Source organism: Rhinopithecus bieti, unplaced genomic scaffold (assembly GCF_001698545.2).
Source record: "Rhinopithecus bieti isolate Rb0 unplaced genomic scaffold, ASM169854v2 scaffold_10685, whole genome shotgun sequence".
NCBI lineage: Eukaryota > Metazoa > Chordata > Mammalia > Primates > Cercopithecidae > Rhinopithecus > Rhinopithecus bieti.
Window position 1 is genome coordinate 1,500,208 of NW_016806950.1, and position 27,012 is coordinate 1,527,219.

Consider the following 27,012-nt stretch of genomic DNA (forward strand, 5'->3'; position numbering starts at 1 on the left):
AGCCAGGATGGTCTCGATCTCCTGACCTCGTGATCCGCCCGTCTCGGCCTCCCAAAGTGCTGGGATTACAGGCTTGAGCCACCGCGCCCGGCCGAACATGTCTGTTTATAAAACTCTTACTACTGAAGCTGAAAAAAATTAAAGTATAGGAAATAATTATCAACCGAAAATCAATGAGAAATGGATGGCAGGGTGTTGTGGCTCACACCTATAATCCCAGCACTTCAGGAGGCTGAGGCAGGAGGCTTGAGCTCAGGAGTTCAAGACCAGCCTGGGCAACATACCAAGACATCACCTGTATAAAAAAAATTTAAAATTTCTGGCCAGGCACAGTGGCTCACACTTGTAATCCCTGGACTTTGGGAGGCTGAGGCATGTGGATCACTTGAGGTCAGGAGTTCGAGACCAGCCTCGCCAACATGGTGAAACCCTGTCTCTACTAAAAATACAAAAAATTAGCCAGGCATGGTGGTGGGCACCTGTAGTCCCAGCTATTTGAGAGGTTGAGGCAGGACAATCACTTGAACCCAAAAGGTGGAGTTTGCAGTGAGCTGAGGTCATGCCACTGCACTCCAGCCTGGCAACAGAGCGAGACTCTGTCTCAAAAAAAAAAAAAAAAAAAAAAAAAAAAAAAAAAATTTTTTTTTTTTAAAATTCCAGGAGATGGCCAGGTACAGTGACTCATGCCTGTAATCCCAGAACTTTGGGAGGGCAGATCATCTGAGGCCAGGAGTTTGAGACTACCCTGGTCAACACAGCAAAACCCAGTCTCTACCAAAAATACCAAAAAAATTAGCTAGGCATGACAGTGCATGCCTGTAATCCTGGCTACTCTGGAGGCTGAGGCACGGAAATTGCTTGAACCTGGGAGGAGGAGGTTACAGTGAGCCAAGATCACGCCACTGCACTCCAGCCTGGGCAACAGAGCCAAACTCTGTCTCAAAAAAAGAAAGAAAGAAAGAAATGAATGCTACCTAATGGGAAAACATGATCTGACTGGAACATAACTTTTGATTTTCACGGTTGAGAGCTTTTCCATTCTAACAATGTAATGAACCATACAGGAAGTTGGAGCTGAAGACTCCTCTCTCTAAAGTTGAAAAGGATAATGTGTAAGATTTTCAGAGAGGTTTGATTACCTCCCTAGCTCCTGAGGAACACTCTAGGCTTTTGATATTACTAATTTTGACCAACAGGTCCATGTTCTCTTAAGAAATTTTGATATGGTCGGGCGCGGTGGCTCAAGCCTGTAATCCCAGCACTTTGGGAGGCCGAGACGGGCGGATCATGAGGTCAGGAGATCGAGACCATCCTGGCTAACATGGTGAAACCCCGTCTCTAATAAAATACAAAAAACTAGCCGGGCGAGGTGGCGGGCGCCTGTAGTCCCAGCTACTCGGGAGGCTGAGGCAGGAGAATGGCGTAAACCCGGGAGGCAGAGCTTGCAGTGAGCTGAGATCTGGCCACTGCACTCCAGTCCGGGCGACAAAGAAAGACCCCGCCTCAAAAAAAAAAAAAAAAAAGAAATTTTGATATTGTAGGCAAAAGGTTTTTTTTTGAAGACAGAGTCTCTCTCACTCTGCCACCCAGGTTGGGAGTGCAGTGGTGCAATCTCAGCTCACTGCAACCTCTGCCACCTGGGTTCAGGCAGTTCTCCTTTCTCAGCCTCCCGAGTAGCTGGGATTACAGGAGTAGGCCACCACACCTGTCATTTTTGTATTTTTAGTAGAGACGAGGTTTCACCATGTTGACCAGGCTGGTCTCAAACTCCTGACCTCAGGTGATCCACCCGCCTCAGCTTCCCAAAGTGCTGGGATTACAGGTGGGAGCCACTGCGCCTGGCCACAAAAGTTCTTTCAACAATTATGGTTAGGCCAGGTAATCATCAGAAAAAAATTTCTCAAAGTTTTATAGCTTTACAATGATTTTTTTTTTTTTCGAGACGGAGTCTCACTCTGTTGCCCAGGCTGGAGTGCAGTGGCCGGATCTCAGCTCACTGCAAGCTCTGCCTCCTGGGTTTACGTCATTCTCCTGCCTCAGCCTCCCGAGTAGCTGGGACTACAGGCACCTGCCACCTCGCCTGGCTAGTTTTTTGTATTTTTTTAGTACAGACGGGGTTTCACCATGTTCGTCAGGATGGTCTCGATCTCCTGACCTCGTGATCCGCCCGTCTCGGCCTCCCAAAGTGCTGGGATTACAGGCTTGAGCCACCGCGCCAGGCCTACAATGACTTTTATACGTAAGAAAAGTGGCTTCATAGGCTCAGGAGCCAGAGCTCCTGGGTTGAATACTTGTTCCTACACTAACTAGCTGAGACCTCGAGCAGGTTACTTTGTCTCTTTGTGCTTCAGTTTTCTCATCTATAAAGTGGCGATAACAAGGCTGGGTGTGGTGCCTCACGCCTGTAATCCCAGCACTTTGGGAGGCTCAGGGGGGCGGATCATAAGGTCAGGAGACCATCCTGGCCAACATGGTGAAAGCCATGTTGTCTACCAAAAATACAAAAATTAACTGGGTGTGGTGGCGCTCGCCTGTAGTCCCAGCTACTAGGGAGGCTGAGGCAGGCTAATTGCTTGAACCCAGGTGATGGAGAGTGCAGTGAGTCCAGATTGCGCCACTGCACTCCAGCCAGGGTGACAGAGCGAGACTCTGTCTCCAAAAAGAAAAAAAAAGGCGTTAATAGTGCTTATATGGTGCTATGGAGATTAAACAAATTATTAATGCTATTGAGCAAGAGTCTCACTCTGTTGCCCAGATTAGAGGGCCGCAGTGTAATCTTAGCTCACTGTAGCCTTGACCTCCTGGGCTCAAGTGATCCTCTCACTTTAGCCTCCTGAGTAGCTGGGACTACAAGGCACACACCACCATGCCTGGCTAATTTTTTAATTTTTTGTAGAGACAGGGTTCTGCCATGTTGCCCATGCTGGTTTCAAACTCCTGGGCTCAAGCGATCTTTTAGCCTCGGCCTCCCTAAATGCTGGGATTACAGGTGTGCGCCACAGCACCTGGGCCTGAATCAGTATTTGTAAAGCACCTAAAGCAACACCTAATTTACAAGTACTATGTAAGTTTATTTTAGAGAACAAAAAGTGTAGCGAGGTGTGGTAGCATATGTCTTTAGTCCCAGCTACTCCTGAGGCTGAGGTGACAGGATCACTTGAACCCAGGAGATTGAGGCAGGCCTACCCAATACTGCCTCAAAAGACAATAATAGGCTGGGCACAGTGGCTCTCGCTTGTAATCTCAACACTTTGGGAAGCTGAGGCAGGAGAATCCCCGGAAGTCAAGAGTTTGAGGTCACCCTGAGCAACACAGCCTGATCCCGTCTCTACAAAAAGTAAAAAACACAGCATTCTTCAAACTGAGGAGCCAGAGAGAAATAAGGCTGTTTTAAAAGCCCATCAGTACAAAAGAGGTACTCCTGTAACAGTGTTTTTTATTTTTTAAATTTTTTTAATTTCTTTTTTTTTTTTTGAGACAGAGTCTCGCTCTGTCGCCCAGGCTGGAGTGCAGCGGCCGGATCTCAGCTCACTGCAAGCTCCGCCTCCCGGGTTTAAGCCATTCTCCTGCCTCAGCCTCCCGAGTAGCTGGGGCTACAGGCGCCCGCCACCTCGCCCGGCTAGTTTTTTGTATTTTTTTTTTAGTAGAGACGAGGTTTCACCGTGTTAGCCAGGAGGGTCTCGATCTCCTGACCTCGTGATCCGCCCATCTCGGCCTCCCAAAGTGCTGGGATTACAGGCTTGAGCCACCGCGCCCGGCCTGTTTTTTATTTTTAAATATAGTACCCCCTGCTACGTATCTGGTATCATTACCATGACATAAATGACCTCAGTGTGGACCTTTAAAAACTACTTTGAGAAAAGAATTATATAAAAGCATTAATAAGAGAGAATACCTTTCTTTCTATCTCAAGTAATAAAATGTTGATTTTTTTTCTAGTATGGATAGCAAGTAGTAGAATTTGGGGATTGTCACCCCTTGGTTCACGCCAATTACATGAAATCAAATGAGGTACAAAAAGCAAGTAGGTGGGCATCTAAAAGGTGCTTAACTACCTTAACATTTCAAAGCATCTGCAGTGTCTACCTTAAAATTCCAAAGTTCCAAGGAAGAAATATGGGTAAAGGAAACTTTTGTTTTACGATTTTTTTTAGCTAAACAAGAAATGTTTACCTAAGCCGTGGGCAGTTCTGACCTAGAGCATTCAGGATGGCATCTGTGATGTTGGAGCAGCCAGAGGCACAAAGGGATTGTAACTTATGGCACCCTCTGCATATAGTAATGAGACCTTCATCTGTGATTTGCTAAAAAAACAAGAGCAAAAAAATTCATAGATATTAGTATCTTAGCAAAACAGAAGAAGAAAAATGATAGCTCTGTGAAAATAATCACCAAAAAGGAAATCAAGACATGCTCAACACATTCATCAGATAGCAGACCTAAAAGAAAATGAACACACGTTGTTTCTTCCTTCCAGTTCCTGATTTAGTCTGCAAGAGGATCTATGCTCACCTTTGGTGCAAAGGGAAGAAGCTATAATATAATTCTGTTAAAAGCTAAAATGGAATTCTAATGGAACTGGGATCAGCATAGGGTACATCATAGTTTAGGTTAAATTAAATAATTTTATTTATTTATTTATTTATTTATTTGGAGACAGAGTCTCACTCTATCACCCAGGCTGGAGTGCAGTGGCGCAATCTTGGCTCACTGCAACCTCCACCTCCCAGGTTCAAGCGATTCTCATACCTCAGCCTCCCGAGGAGCTGGGACTACAAGTGCACACCACCATGTCCAGCAATTTTTTTTTGTATTTTTAGTAGAGACGGGGTTTTGCCATGTTGGCCAGGCTGGTCTCGAACTCCTGGCCTCAAGTGATCCGCCCACCTCAGCCTCCCAAAGTACTTGAATTACAGGCTTGAGCCACCGTGCCTGGCCTCAATTAAATAATATTAAAACCTAGAAAAAAGATAAGGATGTAAGTATTTTAGTAGTATAAATATATCTAAAAGTTCAAATTGACACCGATAAGTTAGTGAAAAAAATTAAACTGTGGATGACAGTTGCAATCTTGTATCAGTCACAGCATCCATTTACTTCTGTATTTTAGTTCTATAATATAAAGAACATCCTAATTTATGGAGATAAAAGAGTTGCATCTAACTCAGACACAATTTTGTACTTTTTATAAGTTATTAGGCTGGGTGCAGTGGCTCACACATGTAATACAAGCACGCTGGGAGGAAACGGAAAGGGAAGGAAAAGGGAAGGGGAAGGGGAAAGAAAGGGGAAGGGGAAGGTAGAGGGAAGAGGAAGGGAAAGGGAAAGGGAAGGGGAAGGGCAAGAGAAAGAAGGGAAGGGAAAGGAAGGGAAGGGAAAGGAAGGGAAGGGAAAGGAAGGGAAGGAAAAGGAAGGGAAGTGAAATGAAGGGAAAGGAAGAAAGGAAGGAAAGAAAGGAAGAAAGAAAGGAAAGAAGAAAGGAAAGGAAAGGAAGGGACGGGAAGGGAAGGAAGAGAATAAAGCAAGCAAGAAGGAGTGAGGGAGGGAAGTTAGTTATTGGGGCCAGGCATGGTGGCTCAAGCCTGTAATCCCAGCACTTTGGGAGGCCGAGGCGGGTGGATCACGAGGTCAGGAGTTGGAGACCAGCCTGGCCAAGATGGTGAAACCCGGTCTCTACTAAAAATACAAAAATTAGCCAGGTGCAGTGGCAGATGCCTGTAATCCCAGCTACTTGGGAGGCTAAGGCAGGAGAATCACTTTAACCTGGGAGGTTAAGGTTGCAGTGAGCCAAGATTGCGCCATTGCACTCTAGCCTGGGCGACAGAGCAAGACTCCTTCTCAAAACAAAAGAAAAAAGAAAGAAAAAAAAAGAAAGTTAATTATTGGTCATGCATGGATGGTGGCTTACACCTGAGCTCAGAAGTTCCAGAACAGCCTGGGCAACATGGCTAAGCCCCACCTCTATTATAAAAAAATTATAAATATATATAACAATTAAAAATTAAAATAAAAATTATTCTAAGTTATCTTGCTTTAATTTAAAATGAAAATGAATATACATTCAAAGATGTTACATATATACTTTAAAAATTTTAGTAAATTATTTTATCTCTTCCATGATGATTTAGAGGGACTATCTTTAAACCGGTACAAATATTTCTTCTTTTATTTTTTGAGAGGGAGTCTCCCTCTGTCACCAGGCTGGAGTACAGTGGCGCAGTTTCGGCTAACTGCAACCTCCATCTCCAGGGTTCAAGCGATTCTCCTGCCTCAGCCTCCTGAGTAGCTGGGCACAGTCAAGTGCTACCACGCCTGGCTAATTTTTGTATTTTTAGTAGAGATAGGGTTTCACCATGTTAGCCAGGCTGGTCTTGAACTCCTGACCTTGTGATCCGACCANCAATTAAAAATTAAAATAAAATTATTCTAAGTTATCTTGCTTTAATTTAAAATGAAAATGAATATACATTCAAAGATGTTACATATATACTTTAAAATTTTAGTAAATTATTTTATCTCTTCCATGATGATTTAGAGGGACTATCTTTAAACCGGTACAAATATTTCTTCTTTTATTTTTTGAGAGGGAGTCTCCCTCTGTCACCAGGCTGGAGTACAGTGGCGCAGTTTCGGCTAACTGCAACCTCCATCTCCAGGGTTCAAGCGATTCTCCTGCCTCAGCCTCCTGAGTAGCTGGGCACAGTCAAGTGCTACCACGCCTGGCTAATTTTGTATTTTAGTAGAGATAGGGTTTCACCATGTTAGCCAGGCTGGTCTTGAACTCCTGACCTTGTGATCCGACCACCTCAGCCTCCCAAAGTGCTGGGATTACAAGCATGAGCCACCCTGGTACAAATATTTCATAAATAATATCTGGTTGTTTTCTAACCAACTGAGTAATTTGTTGCACAATAAGCCACCTCACATCAAAGATGTTATATTTTTAAAAATAATACAAGCACACATGCCTACAGTCCCAGCTACTCAGGATGCTGAAGTGAGATGACCACTTTAGCCCAGGAGTTCAAGGCCAGTCTGGGCAACATAATGAGACCACCCCAACTCCCTTTAAAAAAAAAAAGGAAAGGAAAAAAAAAAAAAAAAAAAAAAAAGAAAAGTTACATATAAACATCTTAATATGGTGGATACTATCAGCACTTCAATTTGTCCTCCAGATTCACTAATTTTGTGTAGGCCTAAAAATAATAGCTCTCTTCTCATCTCTGTTTAATAAAGTCATGTTCATAAATTACAAGGACAACTGAAAAAACAAAATCCCACAACTTTTAATATCCACTGCTTAAATCATGTTTTCAATATCATGCAACTGACACAAATATAGATTAAAAAATTGGATGCTAAGGCAGATACTAATGAGGATCAAGTAATGAAATATTAACACACATGGAGGCAGCTAAAAAAGTGCCATACAAACATGATGTACTGTCTTTAGACTACGATAGCCGAGACGTACAGAGGGAAATAAGAATCAATAAACATGCAAATTTAGCAGGCCAAAGATATTTGTGCCACACAATATTAGAAAAGTACTATAGGGCTGTGCTGCCCTTTCCTTTGTATAGGAGAGTACTGAGGAAGAAAGATGTGTTAAGTCATACTGTCAATACTTTAAAAAATTGTAGGCCAGGCACGGTGGCTCGCATCTGTGATCTCAGCACTTTGGGAGGCTGAGGTGGGCAGATCACTTGAGGTCAGGAGTTTGAGACCAGCCTAACATGGTGAAACCCCGTTTCTACTAAAGATACAAAAAATTAGCCAGACATGGTGGCATGTGCCTGTAATCCCAGCTACTAGGGAGGCTGAGGCAGGAGAATCACTTGAACCCAGGAGGCAGAGGTTGCAGTGAGCCAAGATCATGTCATTGTACTCCAGCTTGGGCAACAAGAGCAAAACTCCGTCTCAAAAAAAAAAAGTCAAATTTACTAAACTTCTGTGTTTTTCAAATCTATCAAGAAAATCAAAGAATCAAAAATGTGCTTTAATCACCTCAACAGCTTTGGGCAGAGCACGAAATCTCATGAATGTTGAGAATCATTTTATCACCCTGTAGGAAAGAAATGACTCCTGTACTAAGATTTGGGTGAAGGAAAACAATAAAATACACATAAGATAGAATTGGTTCTTTTTTTTTTTTTTTTGAGACACAGTCTCGCCCTGTCACCCAGGCTGGAGTACAGTGGCACGATCTCGGCTCACTGCAAGCTCTGCCTCCCGGGTTCACGCCATTCTCCTGTCTCAGCCTCCCGAGTAGCTGGGACTACAGGTGCCTGCCACCACGCCCAGCTAATTTTTTTGTATTTTAGTAGAGACGGTGTTTCACCATGTTAACTAGGATAGTCTCGATCTCCTGACCTCATGATCCGCCTATCTCGGCCACCCAAAGTGCTGGGATTACAGGCTTGAGCCACCGCACCCGGCCAGAATTGGTTCTTTAAGTTCACTGTGATTCCTGCCTGCTGGAAGGATGAAGAAACACCAAATTAAACCTGCAAATGTTATGTACATATTTATGTCTATATGTGTATGTAATGTATACGTATATAGTGCGTAAATATATGTGTACATGTATGTGTGTGCTTATACATACACACACACTCACAATTGTTTTTTGTTTTTGCTTTTGTTTTTTTTGAGACGGAGTCTCACTCTGTCGCCCAGGCTGGAGTGCAGTGGCATGATCTCAGCTCACTGAAAGCTCTGCCTCCCGGGTTCACGCCATTCTCCTGCCTCAGCCTCCGAATTAGCTGGCACTACAGGTGCCCACCACCAGGCCTGGCTAACTTTTTGTATTTTTTAGTAGAGACGGGGTTTCACTATGTTAGCCAGGATGGTCTCAATCTCCTGACCTTGTGATCCGCCCGCCTTGGCCTCCCAGAGTGCTGGGATTATAGGCGTGAGCCACTGCGCCCAGCTTTTTTTTTTTTTTTTTTTTTTGAGACAGAGTCTCGCTCTGCTGCCCAGGCTGGAATGCAGTGGCGTGATCTTGGCTCACTGCAACCTCCGCCTCCCAGGTTCAAGTGAGTCTCCTGCCTCAGACTCCTGAATAGCTGGGATTACAGGCGCACACCACCATACTTGGATGGTTTTTGTATCTTTAGTAGAGATGGGGTTTTACCAAGTTGGCCAGGTCGGTCTCGAACTGCTGACTTCAGGTGATTCACCCACCTCAGCCTCCCAAAGTGCTGGGATTACAGGCACACGCATGCACGCATGTGTGCGTACACACACACACACACACACACACACACGAAGCTCTCCAGGAATAGTTTTTCTTTGGCATTGTAAGATGATTTCATGTTTACAATAATTGTGGCTGATCTCTCAAGAGTAAACATTTCAGTTTTTTTTTTTTTTTTTTTCTTTGAGATGGAGTCTGACTCTGTCACCCAGGCTGGAGTACAATGGTGCAATCTCGGCTCACTGCAACCTCCACCTCCTGGGTTCAAGCGATTCTCCTGCCTCAGCCTCCCAAGTAGCTGGGATTACGGGCACACACCACTACGCCCGGGTAATTTTTGTATTTTTAGTGGAGATGGGGTTTCACCATGTTGGCCAGGCTGGTCTCAATCTCCTGACCTCAAACGATCCACCATCTCGGCCTCCCAAAGTGTTGGGACCACAGGCATGAGCCATTGTGCCTGGCCACATTCCAGTCTTAAATATGAAATCATGGCTGGGTGCAATGGCTCACACCTGTAATCCGAGCACTTTGGGAGGCCAAAGCCAGCAGATCACTTGAGTTCAGGAGTTCTAGACCAGCCTGGCCAACATGGCAAAACTCCATCTCTACTAAAATTAGCCAGGCATGGTGGCACGCCCTGTAATCCCAGCTACTTGGGAAGGTGGGGCAGGAGAATTGCTTGAACCTCCTGGAGGTTGCAGCGAACTGCACTCCAGCCTGGGCAACAGAGCGAGACTCCGTCTCTAAATAAATAAATAAATAAATAAATAAATAAATAAAATGAAATCAGGCAAATTCTTAGTCAGCAACTATAGTAATCAGAATTGTAAGGAAGAGCACTTTGCGAGGCTGAGGCAGGCGGATTGCTTGAGCCCAGACGTTTGAGACCAGCCTGGCAACATAGGGAGACCCTATCTCTACAAAAAATTAAAAACTTAGCCAGGTGTGATGGCACACACTTGTAAACCAAGCTATTCAGAACGCTGAAGTGGGAGGATTGCTTGAGCCCTGTAGCTGGAGGTCGCTGTGAGCTATGATCCCAGCCTGAGTGACAGTGAGACTTCAACAAATAAAAAAAAAAAAAAAAAAAAAGGAACTCATGACTTTTTTCTTTGCCATGAGCAACTCTCACTCCAAGGCAAATACATTTGTAATTTTAAGGCAAGAGAAAACGCTAAAGGTGTACTGTTGGCCAGGCATGTGGCTCACGCCTGTATTCCCAGCACTTTGGGAGGCTAAGCCAGGTGGATTACTTGAGCTCAGGAATTCGAGACCAACCTGGCTAACATGGCGAAACCCCATTTCTACAAAAAAAATACAAAAATTAGCTGAGTGTGGTGGTGCATGTCTGTAGTTCCAACTACTAGGGAGGCTGAGGTGGGAGAATCACTTGAGCCCAGGAGGTGAAGGTGAGCAAAAATCATACCACTGCATTCCAGCCTGCGTAACAGAACAGGACTCTGTCTCAAAAATATGGCCAGGGCAGTGGCTTATACCTATAATCCCAGCACTCTGGGAGGCTGAGGCAGGCAGATCACCTGAGGTCAGGAGTTCAAGACCAGCCTGGCCAACATAGTAAAACCCCATCTCTACTAAAAATACAAAAAAAAATCAGCCGGGCATGGTGACGGGCGCTTATAATCCCAGCTACTTGGGAGACTGAGGCAGGGAGAATCGCTTGAACCTGGGAGGCTGAAGTTGCAGTGAGCCAAGATGGCACCTCTGCACTCCAGCCCCAGCAACAGTGTGAGACTCGGTCTCAAAAAAAAAAAAAAAAAAAAAAAAAAAAAAAAAAAAATTAGCCAGGCGTGGTGATACACACTTGTAATTGTAGATACTCAGGAGGCGGAGGTAGGAGAATTGCTTGAACCCAGGCAGCAGAGGTTGCAATGAGCAGAGATAGCAGAGGTTGCAATGAGCTTAGTGCAGTGTCACCACTGCACTCTAGCCTGGGTGACAGAGTGAGACTCTGTCTCAAAAAAAAAAAAAAAAAAAAAAAACCTGGGTGTGGCGTGTAATCCCAGCTATGAAGGAGGCTGAGGCAGGAGAATCGCTTGAGCCTAGGAGGTGGAGGTTGGATGCAGTGAGTGCAGATCTCATCACTGCACTCGAGCCTGGGTGACAGAGTAAGACTCTGCCTCAAAAAAAAATAAATAAATAATAAAATTAAATAAAGATGTACTGTTAACATTCTAGGTGCCTGAATAGTTTCAGCAAATTATCTGAGTAAAATTCAGAGGTTTTGGGGTAGACACAAAAAAGCTAATAGTTTGAACAAGTCAAAACACTAAAATATAGATGCCAATTGAAAATAATTTGACAAGTATATATTGTTCGTCTTCTTATTTATTTTTTGAGACAAGGTCTCACTCTGTTGCCCGAGCTGGAGTGCTCTGGCATGATTTCAGCTCATTGCACCTCAACATCCCAAGCTCAATTGATCTTCCCACCTCAGCCTCCCAAGTAGCTGGGACTACAGGCAGACATCACCAAACCCAGCTAATTTTTATACCTTTTGTAGAGACAGGGTTTTGCCATGTTGCCTAGGCTGGTCTCATACTCCTGGACTCAAGCAATCTGCCTGCTTCACCCTCCCAAAGTGCTAGGATTACAGGTATGAGCCACCGTGCCCAGCTTGACTGCAATTTTAAATACTAAATTTGTGAATCAATTACATTTTAAAAGTAGACGGTTTTTTTAAGTATGTAAGAAAGGGGTGGAGCTACAGTTAGCTCATCCAGAATTCTGCATAAGCTAGCTACCTCCTATCTTATCTATGTCAAGGCCTCTAGGAATGAGTATATTGTTAAGCATGTCATCTGTGTGTTTACTTTGTCACTAGGGTTGTGGTAGAAAAACAATACTGGTCCTGATGACTGAAGCTCTTAAAATAGTTTTAATGAAATGAATTACTAAAACAGAAGAGTTGTGAGAAGGGATGTTTACCAAGCAAGTCTGCAAGTTCAAAGTCACCAGTTCAGGGCAGTGTGCACCTATGTACTTGAGAGCTTCATCTTCTAGCTAGATTAAAAATAAGAAAAAAATGATTACTGACATTGTTTCAAAGGAGAAAGATTAAAGAATGTACACATTCATTCATACATTCTAACACAGCCACCCAAGTTTGTTTTTTTTTTTTTGAGACAGAGTCTCGCTCTGTCGCCCCGGCTGGAGTGCAGTGGGCGGATCTCCGCTCACTGCAAGCTCCGCCTCCCGGGTTTACGCCATTCTCCTGCCTCAGCCTCCTGAGTAGCTGGGACTACAGGTGCCCGCCACCGCGCCCGGCTAGTTTTTTGTATTTTTTTTAGTAGAGACGGGGTTTCACCGTGTTAGCCAGGATGGTCTCGATCTCCTGACCTCGTGATCTGCCCGTCTCGGCCTCCCAAAGTGCTGGGATTACAGGCTTGAGCCACCGCACCCGGCCCAGCCAACCAAGTTTTGAAGGAACAATGAACCAGAAAATAAGCTATGATCACATAACAGTATAATTCTATTATGATTCTCAGGATTTAAAATCAGCTTGGACCACATTCAAATTCACATTATCATCACATCAAGAACAAAGATGAAGTTAACACTGCCTAGTTTTTATGGGTTTTACTTCTGATAAATTAAATATACCTGACAGCATTTTGCTGAGGGCCCATGAAACTAAAATAATTTTCAAACTTCTACACACCCCTTATAAAGTTTTTCATAAACAAACTTTGAGGAAAAACAGCCAAGAAAGGAATCCAGTGTCCATCTCCCACTGGAAGATAGGTGCCATGCTTACAGTGCTGAGAACAGATGGTAAGTAACTGATTATAATGATATATTCCAATCAGTATTTTTCAGGATTCCATAAATAACCAGAAGCTCAAGTTGTTGTTTTAAGGCAGTCATACATCTGAAATTCTCTTTCGAACAATGGAACCCCTCTCATCATGATAAAAGAATCAGGGCATTTTTAATGGAATCCCAAGTTATGGTTTTAGTAACCATTAAGAAAATAAAGTAGAGCCTAGCCTTAGTTTGTCAGTCACAATTTAAATCCACTCATTTCTTTCCAGAGGCCAACTAATCAATTCGTTTTTTCACTATAAAACACTGAGATAGTAAAATTTTTAATGACAAAATATGTTGGATTTGTAATGTGACTGGCAGGAAATAAGCATCAATATTATAAAATGCAGGCTGCTATGCCCTTGGCATATTTAAGAAACACTGGTAGTTAAAAAACAAGTGGAAATTGCCTTCTTTGCCTATCTAGTTCAAAGTATCAGGCAGTGACAACATGCCAAGTTTTCTTCTCAGCACAAATTAAACTGCACGAAACTCTTCTTGACCATGGTGTATCTTTAATATAATCTTATCTTTCCACCTTGTCTCCCTCCTCCTCAAGTTTATTTTTGGTTGGATGTTAATTCTTCTCATTCTTTTATCCTAAGAAAAACACTTTAATCTTTGGTAAGCATTTGTCTTTGGTCAATAATACACACAACTAACCTTCCCCCCCAGACAAACATTTTGGGGCTGCCTATAAAGAACTCATGATTCATTCATGATTCTTCTGAATTTCACGAGCCCTACAGGGAGTATTACCTGTGTGCAGCCTTTTAAGAATAAGGCCTTGAGACCCCCACAGCCCCTCACTAGTGCTTGAATGCCATCCTTGGTTACTTGGTCACACCAGGAAATGTTCAACTGCTCCAACAGTGGGCATCCCTCACTAAGGATAAAACAAAATAAGAGAAACATATCACTAAATCCAATTCCAAAAACACCAACGTCTCAATTTACTGGCTGTTTAGTAAAGGAATGGAAACATTCCCATTTTTTTCCCACAAGAAAAAACATATTTACCTAATGTATATTTAGAAAAAAAGCTGATTTATCAATGTGGTATTCACATGGGACTATATCATTAGTAGGATCATCTAAAATCCAGCTTAACCAACAAACACAAGGCATTATAATGTTTTTCTGATTTATATTCCTTTTGTACTTATCACATATCTCAAAGCTCTCTAGACAGAAAATGGAAATTAAGTGATTTATTCTAGCTTACAGAGTAATTAATAAAGAGCTCAGATTCAAAACCAGATTCTCCATCGAGCAATGCTATTACCAGTTGAGTATCCCTTATCTTAAATGCTTGGTACCAGAAGTGTTTCAGATGTCTAATTTTGCAGTATTTGCATTATACTTACATAGTTGAATATCCCATATCTGAAAATCTGAAGTGCCCTAATGAGCATTTCTTTTGAGGGTCACATCGATACTCAAAAAGTTTGGGATTTTGAAGCACTTGAGATTTTTATTTTTTTTTTGAGACAGGGTCTCTAGCTCTGTCACCCAGGCTGGAGTGCAGTGGCGCCATCAGGGCTCACTATATCTGTGACCTCCACGGCTCAAGTGATCCTCCCACCTCAGTCCCTCAAGTAGCACCCAGCTGCATTTTGGATTTTTGAAATAGGGATATTCAACTCACAGTACCAAAGTAGTAATGAAGGCTTTTAAACTTTTATTTTAAAAAATTACAAAGGCCCTGTGTATCTCCTTGAGATGTTTCTAGAGTACTGCTTTTGTAGGCTGAATTTAGGATATCTTATGTCCAATCTCTGCCTTCAAAATACTAGTTTCATCGTTGATTCCATCTACTCTTAACAGTTTAGCTTCATATTTGGATTATGGATGAATTCCAAGTTTTCTATAATATTCTTCGGAAAACACTCCATAAATTGTTTGAAATATTCCTGCCTGCCGAAAAGACCCAGAAGATAAAGCCATGATATCCCGGTTCAAGTTCATTCTCCAATATTAATAGTTTAACTTCAGGAAGGTGACTTTAGGAAGCCTGTCTGAACCTTCCTTAGTCTAAGATTAGCCCCATACCTCTATGTTTTCCCAGAACTGATGTACTCATTCCTATCATAGCATTTATTCCACAGTAACAGTTGACTGTGAACAACTTAAGGGCAGCAATATCTTACTCAGTTACATCTCATGGTTGCATTACAGTACCTGGCAGTCAACAACTTTCTAGATTTTCTTAGCTGTAAAATGCCCATCCACTCTACTTCACAAAGCTTTTAAATAAATAAGATCATTTATGTGAAAATATTTTGTAAATGATAAAAGTTGTTATATTATCAAGCTTATTAGCCTACACAGCAAACCGTCTTAGGTACGTGTTCAATATTCACAAAGAAGGTCTAAAAGGAGCCACATTTTAGATTATTTATACTCTACTTAACTAAATTTGTATTTCTTTTTTCTTGAGATGAGGTCTCGTTCTGTTGCCCAGCCTAGAGTGCAGTGGCACAATTACAGCTCACTGCAGCCTCAACCTGCCAGGCTCAAGTGATCCTCCCATCTCAGACCCTGAGCAGCTGGGACTACAGGGCCATGCCACCACGCCTGGCGAATTTTCTTATTTTTTTAGTAGAGACAGGGTTTCCCTATGTTGCGCAGGCTGGTCTAGAACTCCTGAGCTCAAGTGATCCTCCTACCCTGGGCTCCCAAAGAGCTGGGATTACAGGTGTGACCCACCACGCCCAGGGCCTCAGGGACCCTTTTTAAAGCACTTTATATACATTAGGTTGAGCCACACGTAGCTGTCATTCTTATAATATGAAAACTGTCAAATACTAGCAAAACTTTATATGGTGTCGCCTAATACCTTGTTAAACCTTAAAATGTTATGAGGTGATAAGAAAAAGCTCAGAAAGGTTATGTTTGCTTAAAGTACCTGGTTAATAATCTGGCTCCAGATACCTGTTTTAAGCACTAAGCTATAATAACACGTGCCCTTTTTTTGTTTTTTTGAGACGGAGTCTCACTCTGTCACCAGACTGGAGTGCAATGGCGCAATTTAAGCTTACTGCAACCTCTGCCTCCCGAGTAGCTGGGACTACAGGCGCATGCCACCACACCCAGCTAATGTTTCTATTTTTAGTAGAGACGGGGTTTCACCATGTTGGCCAGGATGGTCTCAATCTCTTGACCTCGTGATCTGCCCGCCTCGGCCTCCCAAAGTGCTGGGATTATAGACATGAGCCCCCGTGTCCGGCCTTATTTTCTTTTTGAAAATAAGACTTCATAAAAATCTAATTGTTTATGTATAAACTGTACTACCCTAGTTCAGAAATCCTAGTTACCTCTAGTCATTTCACTTTAGTATGTCCCATAACTGTAATCTGGGCAAGTGGTAAAACAAAATATCTATTCTGAACTACAGAATATATCCATAAAACAGAGTTGCCTTCAATTCCAACTTTATATTAGTTTTTTTTTAAAGTATGTATTTTTTCTGATTAATGGACATGCTTATTGTAAGAAATTTACCTCAGAGCTTTTAGAGACATGTTTGTTATTGATGTACAGGAAGCCAAGTCAAGGTGCCTGAGTTTGGAACAGAACTTGCTAAGGCTAGTACATGTACTGAAAAATGGAAAAAGGAGAAAATAATGAATAAACAAGACAAGTACACATCCTTGGTATATCAGACACTGTTCTCATTAAACATATGTGTATATATAAGAACTGTAAAAGTTTCATACCCCTAAAAAAGCAGTTATATATCTTAGGACCCTTCACATTGAGGAAGAGACAGATACCATTCACAAAGAAAAAAGGCTGTGCTGCATATGAGAATTTGCATGAGGGGAAGATGATGTTTGATTCACATTTTAAGATGTTAACAGCAATTGACAACATGATACTTATGTGATTTCTAAGAGATCTATATGCATTTTGCAAATCTAGAAACACCAGAAGCTAATGGCTATCTACTAGCACACAGTCAAACACGAAGAAGAAAAACTCTGCATGTTTTTTCACTTAAATCCCTACTCAAGATAACCTTTTGCATAACAGTAATGTAGGAAATGGATTTTTGCAAAGTATACAAAAGATGGATGATGGACTGATATTGGGCTGAAAAAAGTAAGTTTATGTATTAAAGACTTTTCTCTGGCAGTCAAGTTCTCATTTTAATTTTTTTTTTTTTTTTTTTTGAGATGGAGTCTCGCTCTGTCACCCAGGCTGGAGTGCAGTGGCCGGATCTCAGCTCACTGCAAGCTCTGCCTCCTGGGTTTATGCCATTCTCCTGCCTCAGCCTCCTGAGCAGCTGGGACCCGCCACCTCGCCTGGCTAGTTTTTCGTATTTTTTAGTAGAGACGGGGTTTCACCGTGTTAGCTTCCCAAAGTGCTGGGATTACAGGCTTGATGGGTGTTAGCTTCACCCGTCTCAGCTTCCCAAAGTGCTGGGATTACAGGCTTGAGCCACCGCGCCCGGCCCTCATTTTAATTTTTAACAGATCATGAAAAACTTCAAATACAAATAAGAGTAAATAACACAGATCACCCACATGTACCATCAGTAAACTTCAACATTTATAAATACTATTTTTCTTTTTGAGACAATCTTGCTCTGTTGCCCAGGCTGGAGAGCAGTGGTGCAATCTAGGCCCACTGCAACCTCCACCTCCAGGTTCAAGCGATTCTCATGCCTCAGCCTTCCAAGTAGCTGGGACCACAGACCCACACCACCACACCCAGCTAATTTTTCATATTTTTAGTAGAGATGGGGTTTTGCCATATTAGCCAGGCTGGTCTCCAACTCTGGGCCTCAAGTGATCCACCCGCCTCAGCCTCCCAAACTGCTGGGATTACAAGTGTGAGCCACTGCGCCTGGCCCAACATTTATCAGTATTCTACTATTAAATATTTTTATTTCTTGGGAGGCTGAGGTGGGTGGATTGCCTGAAGTCAGGAGTTCTAGACCAGCCTGACAAACATTGTGAAACCCCGTCTCTACTAAAAATACAAAATTAGCTGAGCATGGTGGCACATGCCTGTAATCCCAGCTACTGGGAAGGCTGAGGCAGGAGAATGGCTTGAGCCCAGGAGGCGGAGGTTACAGAGAGCCAAGATTGCACCATTGCACTCCAGCCTAGGCAACAAGAGCAAAACTCTGTCTCAAAAAAAAAAAAAAAAAAAAAACCTTATGCCATCTCTTCTTCCCCCCTTTTTTATTCCAGGATTTTAAAGCCAATTCCAAACATACTATTTTACCTGTAAATATTTCAGTATCTATCTATCTATATATATATATTTTTTTTTGAGACAGAGTCTTGTTCTTGTTCTTATCGCTCAGGCTGGAGTGCAATGGCACGATCTTGGCTCACTGCAACCTCCGCCTCCTGGGTTCAAGCAACTCTCCTGCCTCAGCATCCCAAGTAGCTGGGATTACAGGTGCCCGCCACCATGCCCAGCTAATTTTTGTATTTTTAGTAGAGACGGGTTTTCGCCATGTTGGCCAGGCTGGTCTTGAACTTCTGACCTTGTGATCCATCCGCCTCGGCCTCCCAAAGTGCTGGAATTACAGGCATGAGCCACCGCGCCTGGCCTTGGTATCTATTTCTAATAGGTAAATACTTTAATTTCTTAATATCATCTGATGCTGAAATGTGTTAACTTTTCTCCAATTATACCATAAATGTTTTTGACAAGTTGATTCGTTCACATTAGGATCTAAACAAGAGTCACACATTCTCTTTGGCTGATATGTCTTCTAGGTCTTTGCGTGGGCCAATGTTTTCATTTCTTTTTTCTTTTTTTGTTACAGACAAGGTCTCACCCTGTCACCCTGGTAGGAATGCAGTGGCACTACCATAACTCAATGTAACCTCCAACTCCTGGGCTCAAGCTATCTCCTACCTCAGCCTCCTGAATAGCAAGGACTACAGATACGTGCCATCACACCTAATTAAAAATTTTTTTTGTAGAGACAGGGTCTAACTATGATGCCCAGGCTGGTCTCAAACTTTTGGCCTCAAGTGATCCTCTTGCCTTGGCCTTCCAGAGTGCTGGGATTACAAGCATGAGCCACCACACGCAGCTTGTTTTCATTTCTTTTGAATAGAGTCTTAGGAATGTAATTGCTAGATCCTATGGCAAAGTTATGTTTGACTTTGAAGAAAACTGCCAAACTGTTTCCCAAATTGGCCATACCATTTTACATTCCCACCAGAAATTCATGAGGGTCCCAGTTTTTCCAAATCCTTGCCAACACTTGGCATTGTCTCTCTTTTTGAATACAGTTATCTTAGTGTGTATGGAGTGGAATTGCATTGTGGTTTTACTTTATAATTCTGTAATGAAAACTTTTTCTTTGCTTTTTTTTTTTTTTTTTTTTTTTTTTTTTGAGAAGGACTCACTCTGTTGCCTGAGCTGGAGTTCAGTGGCGTGATCTCAGCTCACTGCAACCTCTGCCTCCCACGTTCAAGTGATTCTTCTGCCTCAGTCTTCTGAGTAGCTGGGACTACAGGCGCGTACCACCACACCCAGCTAATTTTTTTTGTAGTTTTAGTAGAGACAGGGTTTCACTATGTTGGTCAGGCAGGTCTCAAACTCCTGACCTCAAATGATCCGCCCGCCTTGGCCTCCCAAAGTGCTAGGACTGCACGAATGGTGAGCCACTGCACCCGGTGTAAATAACTTTTCTTATTCTTATTTGCCATTCATATGTCTTCGGTGAAATGTCTATCTAAGACTTCAGCCCATTTTTTTGTTTAATTGTCTTCTCATTATTAATTCTAAGAGCTCTCTACATATTCTTAGAGAAGCACTGTTATTAGATATATGACCTGCAAATACTTTCTCCCAGTCTGTGTCCTATCTTTTCATTTTCTTTCTTTTTTTCTTTTTTTTTTTGAGACGAGTCTCGCTCTGTCGCCCAGGCTGGAGTGCAGTGGCCGGATCTCAGCTCACTGCAAGCTCCGCCTCCCGGGTTTACGCCATTCTCCTGCCTCAGCCTCCCGAGTAGCTGTGACTACAGGCGCCACCACCTCGCCTGGCTAGTTTTGTATTTTTTAGTAGAGACGAGGTTTCACCGTGTTTGCCAGGATGGTCTCGAACTCCTGACCTCGTGATCTGCCCGTCTCGGCCTCCCAAAGTGCTGGGATTACAGGCTTGAGCCACCGCGCCCGGCCTCATTTTCTTTCTTTTCTATCTGTTAAATTAGAGTTGGAGTCTCACCAGAAACACCAGTCAGGCTAGATTTGATCTTCTGGGCTTAAGTGATCCTCCTGCCTCAGCCTCCCAAATAGTTGAGACTACAGGTGTAGGTCATGGTGCCTGGCCTTTTCCAATTTATTATTTTTATTTTATTTTATTTTTTTCCTCAGACAGGCAACGTGACCTTTCATATTTTTATTTTTTTAAGTTAATAGTATCTTCAGAAGCATATTTATTTATTTATTTATTATTATTTTTTAGACGGAGTCTTGCTCTGTCGCCCAGGCTGGAGTGCAGTGGTATGATCTCGGCTCACTGCAACCTCCGCCTCCCAGATTCAAGTGATTCTCCTGCCTCAGCCTCTGGAGTAGCTGGGAGGCATGTGCCACAACGCCTGGCTAATTTTTTGTATTTTTAGTAGACACAGGGTTTCACTGTGTTAGGATGGTCTCAAACTTCTGACCTGGTGATCTGCCTGCCTCAGCCTCCCAAAGTGCTGGGATTAAAGGCGTGAGCCACCGTGCCTGGCAGAAGCATAAAAGTTTTTAATTTTAATGAGGTACAATTTATCATTTATTTCTTTTATAGCTTGTCTATGTGTGGGCTCCTTTCTAGGCACTTTATTTTAGTCCACTGACTGATACGTTTACGCTTATACCACCAGCACATTGTCCTGATGACCGTTCCTGTAATAATAACCCTTCAAATCAGGTAGTATAAGTCCCCAGACTTCACAGTCTATCAAAATTGATTTTGTTATTCTAGAACCTCTGAATTTGCACATGAATTTAGAACCAGCCTTTCAATTTCAACAAAAAAACCTATTGGGATTTTTTATTGGAACTGCACTGTATCTGTAGAACAATTTAAGGAAAACAAGTATCTTAACAGGCTCAGGCCTGTAATCCCAACACTTTGGGAGGCTGAGGCAGGCAGACTGCTTGAGCCCAGGAGTTTGAGACCACCTTGGGTAACATGGTGAAATTTTCTCTCTACCCAAAATAGAAAAATTAGCTAGGCGTGGTGGCACATACCTGTAGTCCCAGCTACTTGGGAGGCTGAGGTGGGAGCCCAGGAGATGGAGAGTGCAGTGAGCTGTGGTTGTGCCACCACTGCATTCCAGCCTGGACAACATAGCAAGACCCTATCTCAAGAAACAAACAAAAAAACCCCAAACCAAAACAATATTGAGTTTCTAAATCTATATGTATGAGGTCAGGAGTGGTGACTCACGCCTGTAATCCCAGCACTTTGGGAGGCCGAGGCAGGCGGGTCAGTTGAGCACAGGAGTTCAAGACCAGCCTGGCCAACACGGTGAAATCCTGCCTCTACTAAAAATACAAACAAAAATTAGCCAGGTGTGGTGGCAAGCACCTGTAATCCCAACTACTTGGGAAGCTGAGGTACGAGAATTACTTGAATCCAGGAGGCAGAGTTTGCAGTTAGCTGAGAATGTGCCACCGCACTCCAGCACGGGCAACAGAGCGAGACTCAGTCTCGAAAAAAAAAAAAAAGTATGTTTATTTCTCCATTTATTTATTTAAGTCTTCTTTTTAAAATTTTCTTTTCTCTAACTTTTGTTAGTGATCATTTTATAATTTTCAGCGTATATGACTTACACATTATTTTTATTAAGTTCATCCTTACATATTTTATATTTTGGGTATTACTATAAATGATATACCTTAAACTTCATTTTCCAATTGCTGATTGCTAGAATACAGAAATAGAATTGAGTTTTGCAAAGTAGTCATGTATCTCATTACTTTGCTAGAACTCAATGGATCTAGTAGCTTTGTAATAGATTCCATGGACTTTCCTATGAATCCAATTATACCAATTATACCATTACGTGAATGCCTTTTATAATCCTTCCTCAATTGCATTAGGCACAACATCCAGTACAATGTTGAACAGCTGTGGTAAGACCTGATATCCTTGCCTTGTTCCTGATGTTAGGGAATCTTTCATCTCAGGAAGTCTTTCATCATCAAATATGATGTTGTAAGAGATTTTTTCACGTATATACTTGATCAGGTTGAAGAAGTTACACTATCTTATTTGTCCATAAACTTTTTTTTGAGATAGGGCTTCAGTCTGTCACCTAGGTTGAAGTGCAGTGGCATGATCACAGTTCACCATACCCTTGACCTCCTCGACCTAAGCGATCCTCCCACCTGAGCCTCCTGAGTAGATGGGAACACGGGTGTGCACCATCATGCTCAACTAACCTTTTGTTTTTTGCAGAGATGGGGTCCCACTATGTTGCCCAAGCTGGTCTCAAACTCCTGGGTGCAAGCAACCCTCCTGCTTTAGCTTCCCTAAGTGTTGGGATTACAGGTATGAGCCAAAGAACTCAGCCTTTGTGTTCTTTCTTGACTAATCTAGACAAAGGTTAATCAAGCTTATTCATTTTACTTTGAAGAATCAACTTTTACTTCATAAATCTTCTCCATTCTGTGCCTTTTTTTTTTTTTTTTGAGACACAGTCTTGCTCTGTCACCCAGGCAGGAGTGCAGTGGCCGATTTCGGCTCATTGCAAGCTCTGCCTCCTGGGTTCACGCCATTCTCCTGCCTCAGCCTCCAGAGTAGCTGGGACTACAGGCACCCGCCACCTCGCCCGGCTAATTTTTTCTTTTAGTAGAGACGGGGCTTCACCATGTTAGCCAGGATGCTCTGCATCTCCTGACCTAGTGATCCACCCACCTCAGCCTCCCAAAATGCTGGGATTACAGGCGCGAGCCACCACGCTGGGCCACCTATTTTTTTATTTCATGGATTTCCAGTATTATTTCCTTCCTTTCTTTGGATTTAATTTACTTTTCTCTATTTTTTTCTTCCTTTTTGGTAGGCAGGGAGGGAGGAGAGAGGAGAGACTCTTTTCTAGCTCTCTAAGTAGATTAGATCCTTGATTTTAAAACTTTTCTTTTTTGAGACGGAGTCTCATTCTGTCACCCAGGTTAGAGTACAGTGGCACAATCTCAGCTCACTGCAACCTCTGCCTCCTGGGTTCAAGCAAGTCTTCTGCCTCAGTCTCCCAAGTATCTGGGACCGCAGACAGGCACCACCACACCAGGCTAATTTTCGTATTTTAGTAGAGATGGGTTTTTGCTGTGTTGGCCAGGCTGTTCTTAAACTCCTGACCTCAAGTGTTCCGCCTGCGTCGGCCTCCCAAAATACTGGGATTACAGGCATGAGGCGCTGTGGCTGGCCAAACTTCTCCTTTCTAAAATTAGCACTTGATGCTATACATTTTGCTCTAAGCGATACCTTAGGTGTATTCCACAAATTTAAAAAGTTACATATTCTCATTATCACTCAATGGAGATATTTTCTAAATTTCTTTGTAAGTAGTTCTTTGAACTATGGGTTATTCAGAAGCATGTCATTTAATTTTCTAATCTTCCAGGTATCTGTTATTAATTTCTACTTTAATTTTGTTGAGGCCACAGAACATACCCAATATGATTTTAATCCTTCCAAATGTATTACATTTTGTTTTATGGCCCATTATTTGGTTTGCCCTATTGAATATTCCAAATGTACTTGAAGAGAATGTTTATTCTGATGCTTTTTGGTGTAGCAATCTATAAATGACAATTATATCAAGCTCATCATTGATAGTGTTGCTGAAGTCCTCAATAGCTTTACTGCTTTTTGGCATACTTGTTTTATAAGCCAGGGGTACTATTTAATACCTTTTTTCATCTAATCTTTTTCCTTAAATTTACTCCATCTGATATTAATGTCCACTCCAACCTTCCCAATTAGTATTTATAATAGTATATATTTTCCCATTCTTTTACTTTTAATTTTATTTTTTTAATTTTTGCACATATTTGTACTTGTTATTTAGAATTTTTTATTTATTTACTTTTTGAAATGTGGTCTTGATAGGTGGCCCAGGCTTGAGTGCAGTAGCTATTAACAGGCATGATAACAGTGCACTGCAGTCTCTAACTCCTGGTCTCAAGTGATCCCCCTGCTTCAGCCTACCAAATAGCTGGGATTACAGGCGCATACCACCATGCCTGGCTTGTAACTGTTATTTTTAAACTCCTTATTGCTTAGTTCTATTTCAGTCATTTCTGGGTTTCTTTCTTTCCTTCCTTTCTTTTTTTTTCAAGAGTTTCGCTTGTTGCCCAGGCTGGAGTGCAATGGCACCATCTCGGCTCACTGCAACCTCTGCCTCTTCTGGGTCTATTTCTATTAACTGGCTTTTCTTCTGGTTTTGGGTCACATTTTCCCATTGCTTTGTTATAATTTTTGATTGAGTGACAAATATTCTGTATGCCACACTGCTGGGTGTCTGGATTTTGATGTCTTCCTTTAAAAAGTGTTGAGCCATGTTTTGGCAGGCAGTTAAGTTTGTTTTGGATCAATTTCTTTTTTTTTTTTTTGAGATGGAGTCTTGCTCTGTCGCTCAGGCTGGAGTGCAGTGGCATGATCTCAGCTCCTGGGTTTGAGCGATTCTTCTGCCTCAGCCTCCCAAGCAGCTGGGATTACAGGCACATGCTACCACGCCTGGCTAATTTTTGTACTTTTAGTAGAGATAGGGTTTCACCATGTTGGCCAGGCTGGTCTTGAACTTCTGACCTCAGGTGATCTGCCCACCTTGGCCTCCCAAAGTGCTAAATTACAGGCATGAGCCACCGTGCCCAGCCTGATTCTTAAAATAAAATAAAATAAATAAATAAATAAAAATATTTAATAGAGCAGGTCTAGTTTAGCCCTACTACCAAAGTGTAATCTTTCTGGAGTCTTTATTGAATGTCCCAGGTGTTCAATGAATTTTCTCCATTTTGGGTGGGTGGAACTTCATCCAGCCTTATTAAGTGCTGGAAATTCTTTGGCTTATAGTTTCCCAGTAATTGTATTTTTCCTCACTAGATCTTCTTTGCCAACCTGTGTGGGGTCTCATCCTGTGCATGAAGAGTTTACTATTCAGCCAAATCTACATATGGCATTGTCTGAAAAATGCCTCAGTCACAAAGTGAGGATAATCGTATGGCTCACTTCATTTGTTTCTCAGTCTTGTGCTACATGTACAACATCCTAAACTGGTCTTCTAGGTTTTGTTTAGTTTTCTAGTTGTTTACAGCAGGAGGGCAGTTATTATCACTGTGAGAAGCAGAAGTCTACTTGGATTTTTTTTTTTTAAGACATAGGGTCTCACCATGTTGGCCAGGCTAGGCTCAAACTCCTGGTCTCAAGTAGTCCTCCTGCCTCAGCCTCCCAATGTGCTGGGATTACAGGTGTGAGCCACCACACCTGGCTGCTTCTTTATTATTTTTTGAGATAGGGTCTTGCTTTGTTGCCCAGGTTGGAGTGCAGTGACACATATCTCAGCTCACTACAACCTCTGGCTCCTAAGCTCCCAAGCCCAAGCAATCCTCCCACCTCAGGCTACCAAGTAGCTCGGATTACAGGCATGTACCACCATGCCTGGCTAATTTTTTGTATTTTTTGTAGAGGTGGGATTTCGCCATGTTGCTGAGGTTGGGCTAAAGCAATCCACCCACCTCGGCCTCTCAAAGTTCTGGGATTACAGGAGTGAGCCACAGTCCCCTGCTGCTTCTTTGATTTAAAAAATTTGTGTATTTCAAGGCTAATACTATGTTTAAAATAGTGTATTTTTAAATTCACTAAAACGTGGAAATGTGAATACTGACAACTGGTTATCTGATGATTTTAAGATACTGTTTTTAGAGCAGTGATAAAGTTAATGCACTTACGGCCAGGCGTGGTGGCTCACACCTGTAATCCCAACACTCTGGGAGGCCGAGGCGGGCAGATCCCCTGAGGCCAGAAGTTCCTGACCAGCCTGGCCAATATGGTGAAAACCTGTCTCTACTAAACATACAAAAATTGGTTGGGCATGGTGGCACCCCCCTGTAATCCCAGGTACTCAGGAAGCTGGGCTGGGATTGCGCCACCACACTCCAGCCTGGGCAACAGAGCAAGACACCATCTCAAAACAAACAAACAAAAAAAGTTAATGCACTTACATGAGAGACTTTTATTGTTAAAGAGTACATACTGAAGTATAGATTAAATAATATGATGTCTAGGACTTTTCTTCAAAATAAGATAAAATGAGAGGGGATAAGTGGGTGAAGTTATTAATGAAACAAGACTGGCTGTAAACTGGTAACAGTTAAAGCTGGGTGATGGGCTCAATACACTTTTTTGTCTACTTCTGTGTATGTTTCAAATTTTCACATTTAAAAAAAGTCAGCAGAAGTAATTTCTCTCTGTGTGACTATAACTCCAACTTGGGTTCAAGGGGTTTTTTCTTTGAGCCAGAGTCTTGCTCTTTCACCCAGGATGGAATACAGTAGTGTGATCTCAGCTCACTGTAACCTCTACCTCCTGGGTTCAAGTAATTATTGCGCCTCAGCCTCCCGAGTAGATGGGATGTGCCACCACGCCTGGTTAATTTTTGCATTTTTAGTAGAGATGGGGTTTCACCGTGTTGGCCAGGCTGGCTTGAACCCCTGACCTCAAGTTATCCACCCACCTCAGCCTCCCAAGGTGCGGGGATTTTAGGCGTAAGTCACTTGCACTAGGCCGGTTCATGTGTTTTTAATTTGTAGGGATTGCTTTCATTTCTTTTTGACTTAATTTTTGTTTGAATGATGTAAAATATTTACATGGCTATTAAACGATAAAACATAATTCAGAGTTCTCCCTTTTATCCCGGTTCCTTGTGTTTTCTCACTTCCCCATATAAATAACTGTTTTACTTACTTTATTTTGATTGGCATTTCCATTCTTTTTGAAAATAAATAAATATGGATATATAT

At 42.4% G+C, this 27,012-nt stretch overlaps 1 protein-coding gene across 1 annotated transcript in view; it reads right to left on the reverse strand.

Moving 5' to 3' along the window:
• The window catches only part of FBXL20 (F-box and leucine rich repeat protein 20), a 154,284-nt gene that overhangs the window by 14,218 nt on the left and 113,054 nt on the right, over nucleotides 1-27,012 (reverse strand). The window contains 4 exon segments of the mRNA XM_017879022.1: nucleotides 4,174-4,304; nucleotides 12,149-12,223; nucleotides 13,787-13,913; nucleotides 16,532-16,627. Of these exon segments, the coding sequence (XP_017734511.1) occupies nucleotides 4,174-4,304; nucleotides 12,149-12,223; nucleotides 13,787-13,913; nucleotides 16,532-16,627 (429 nt within the window).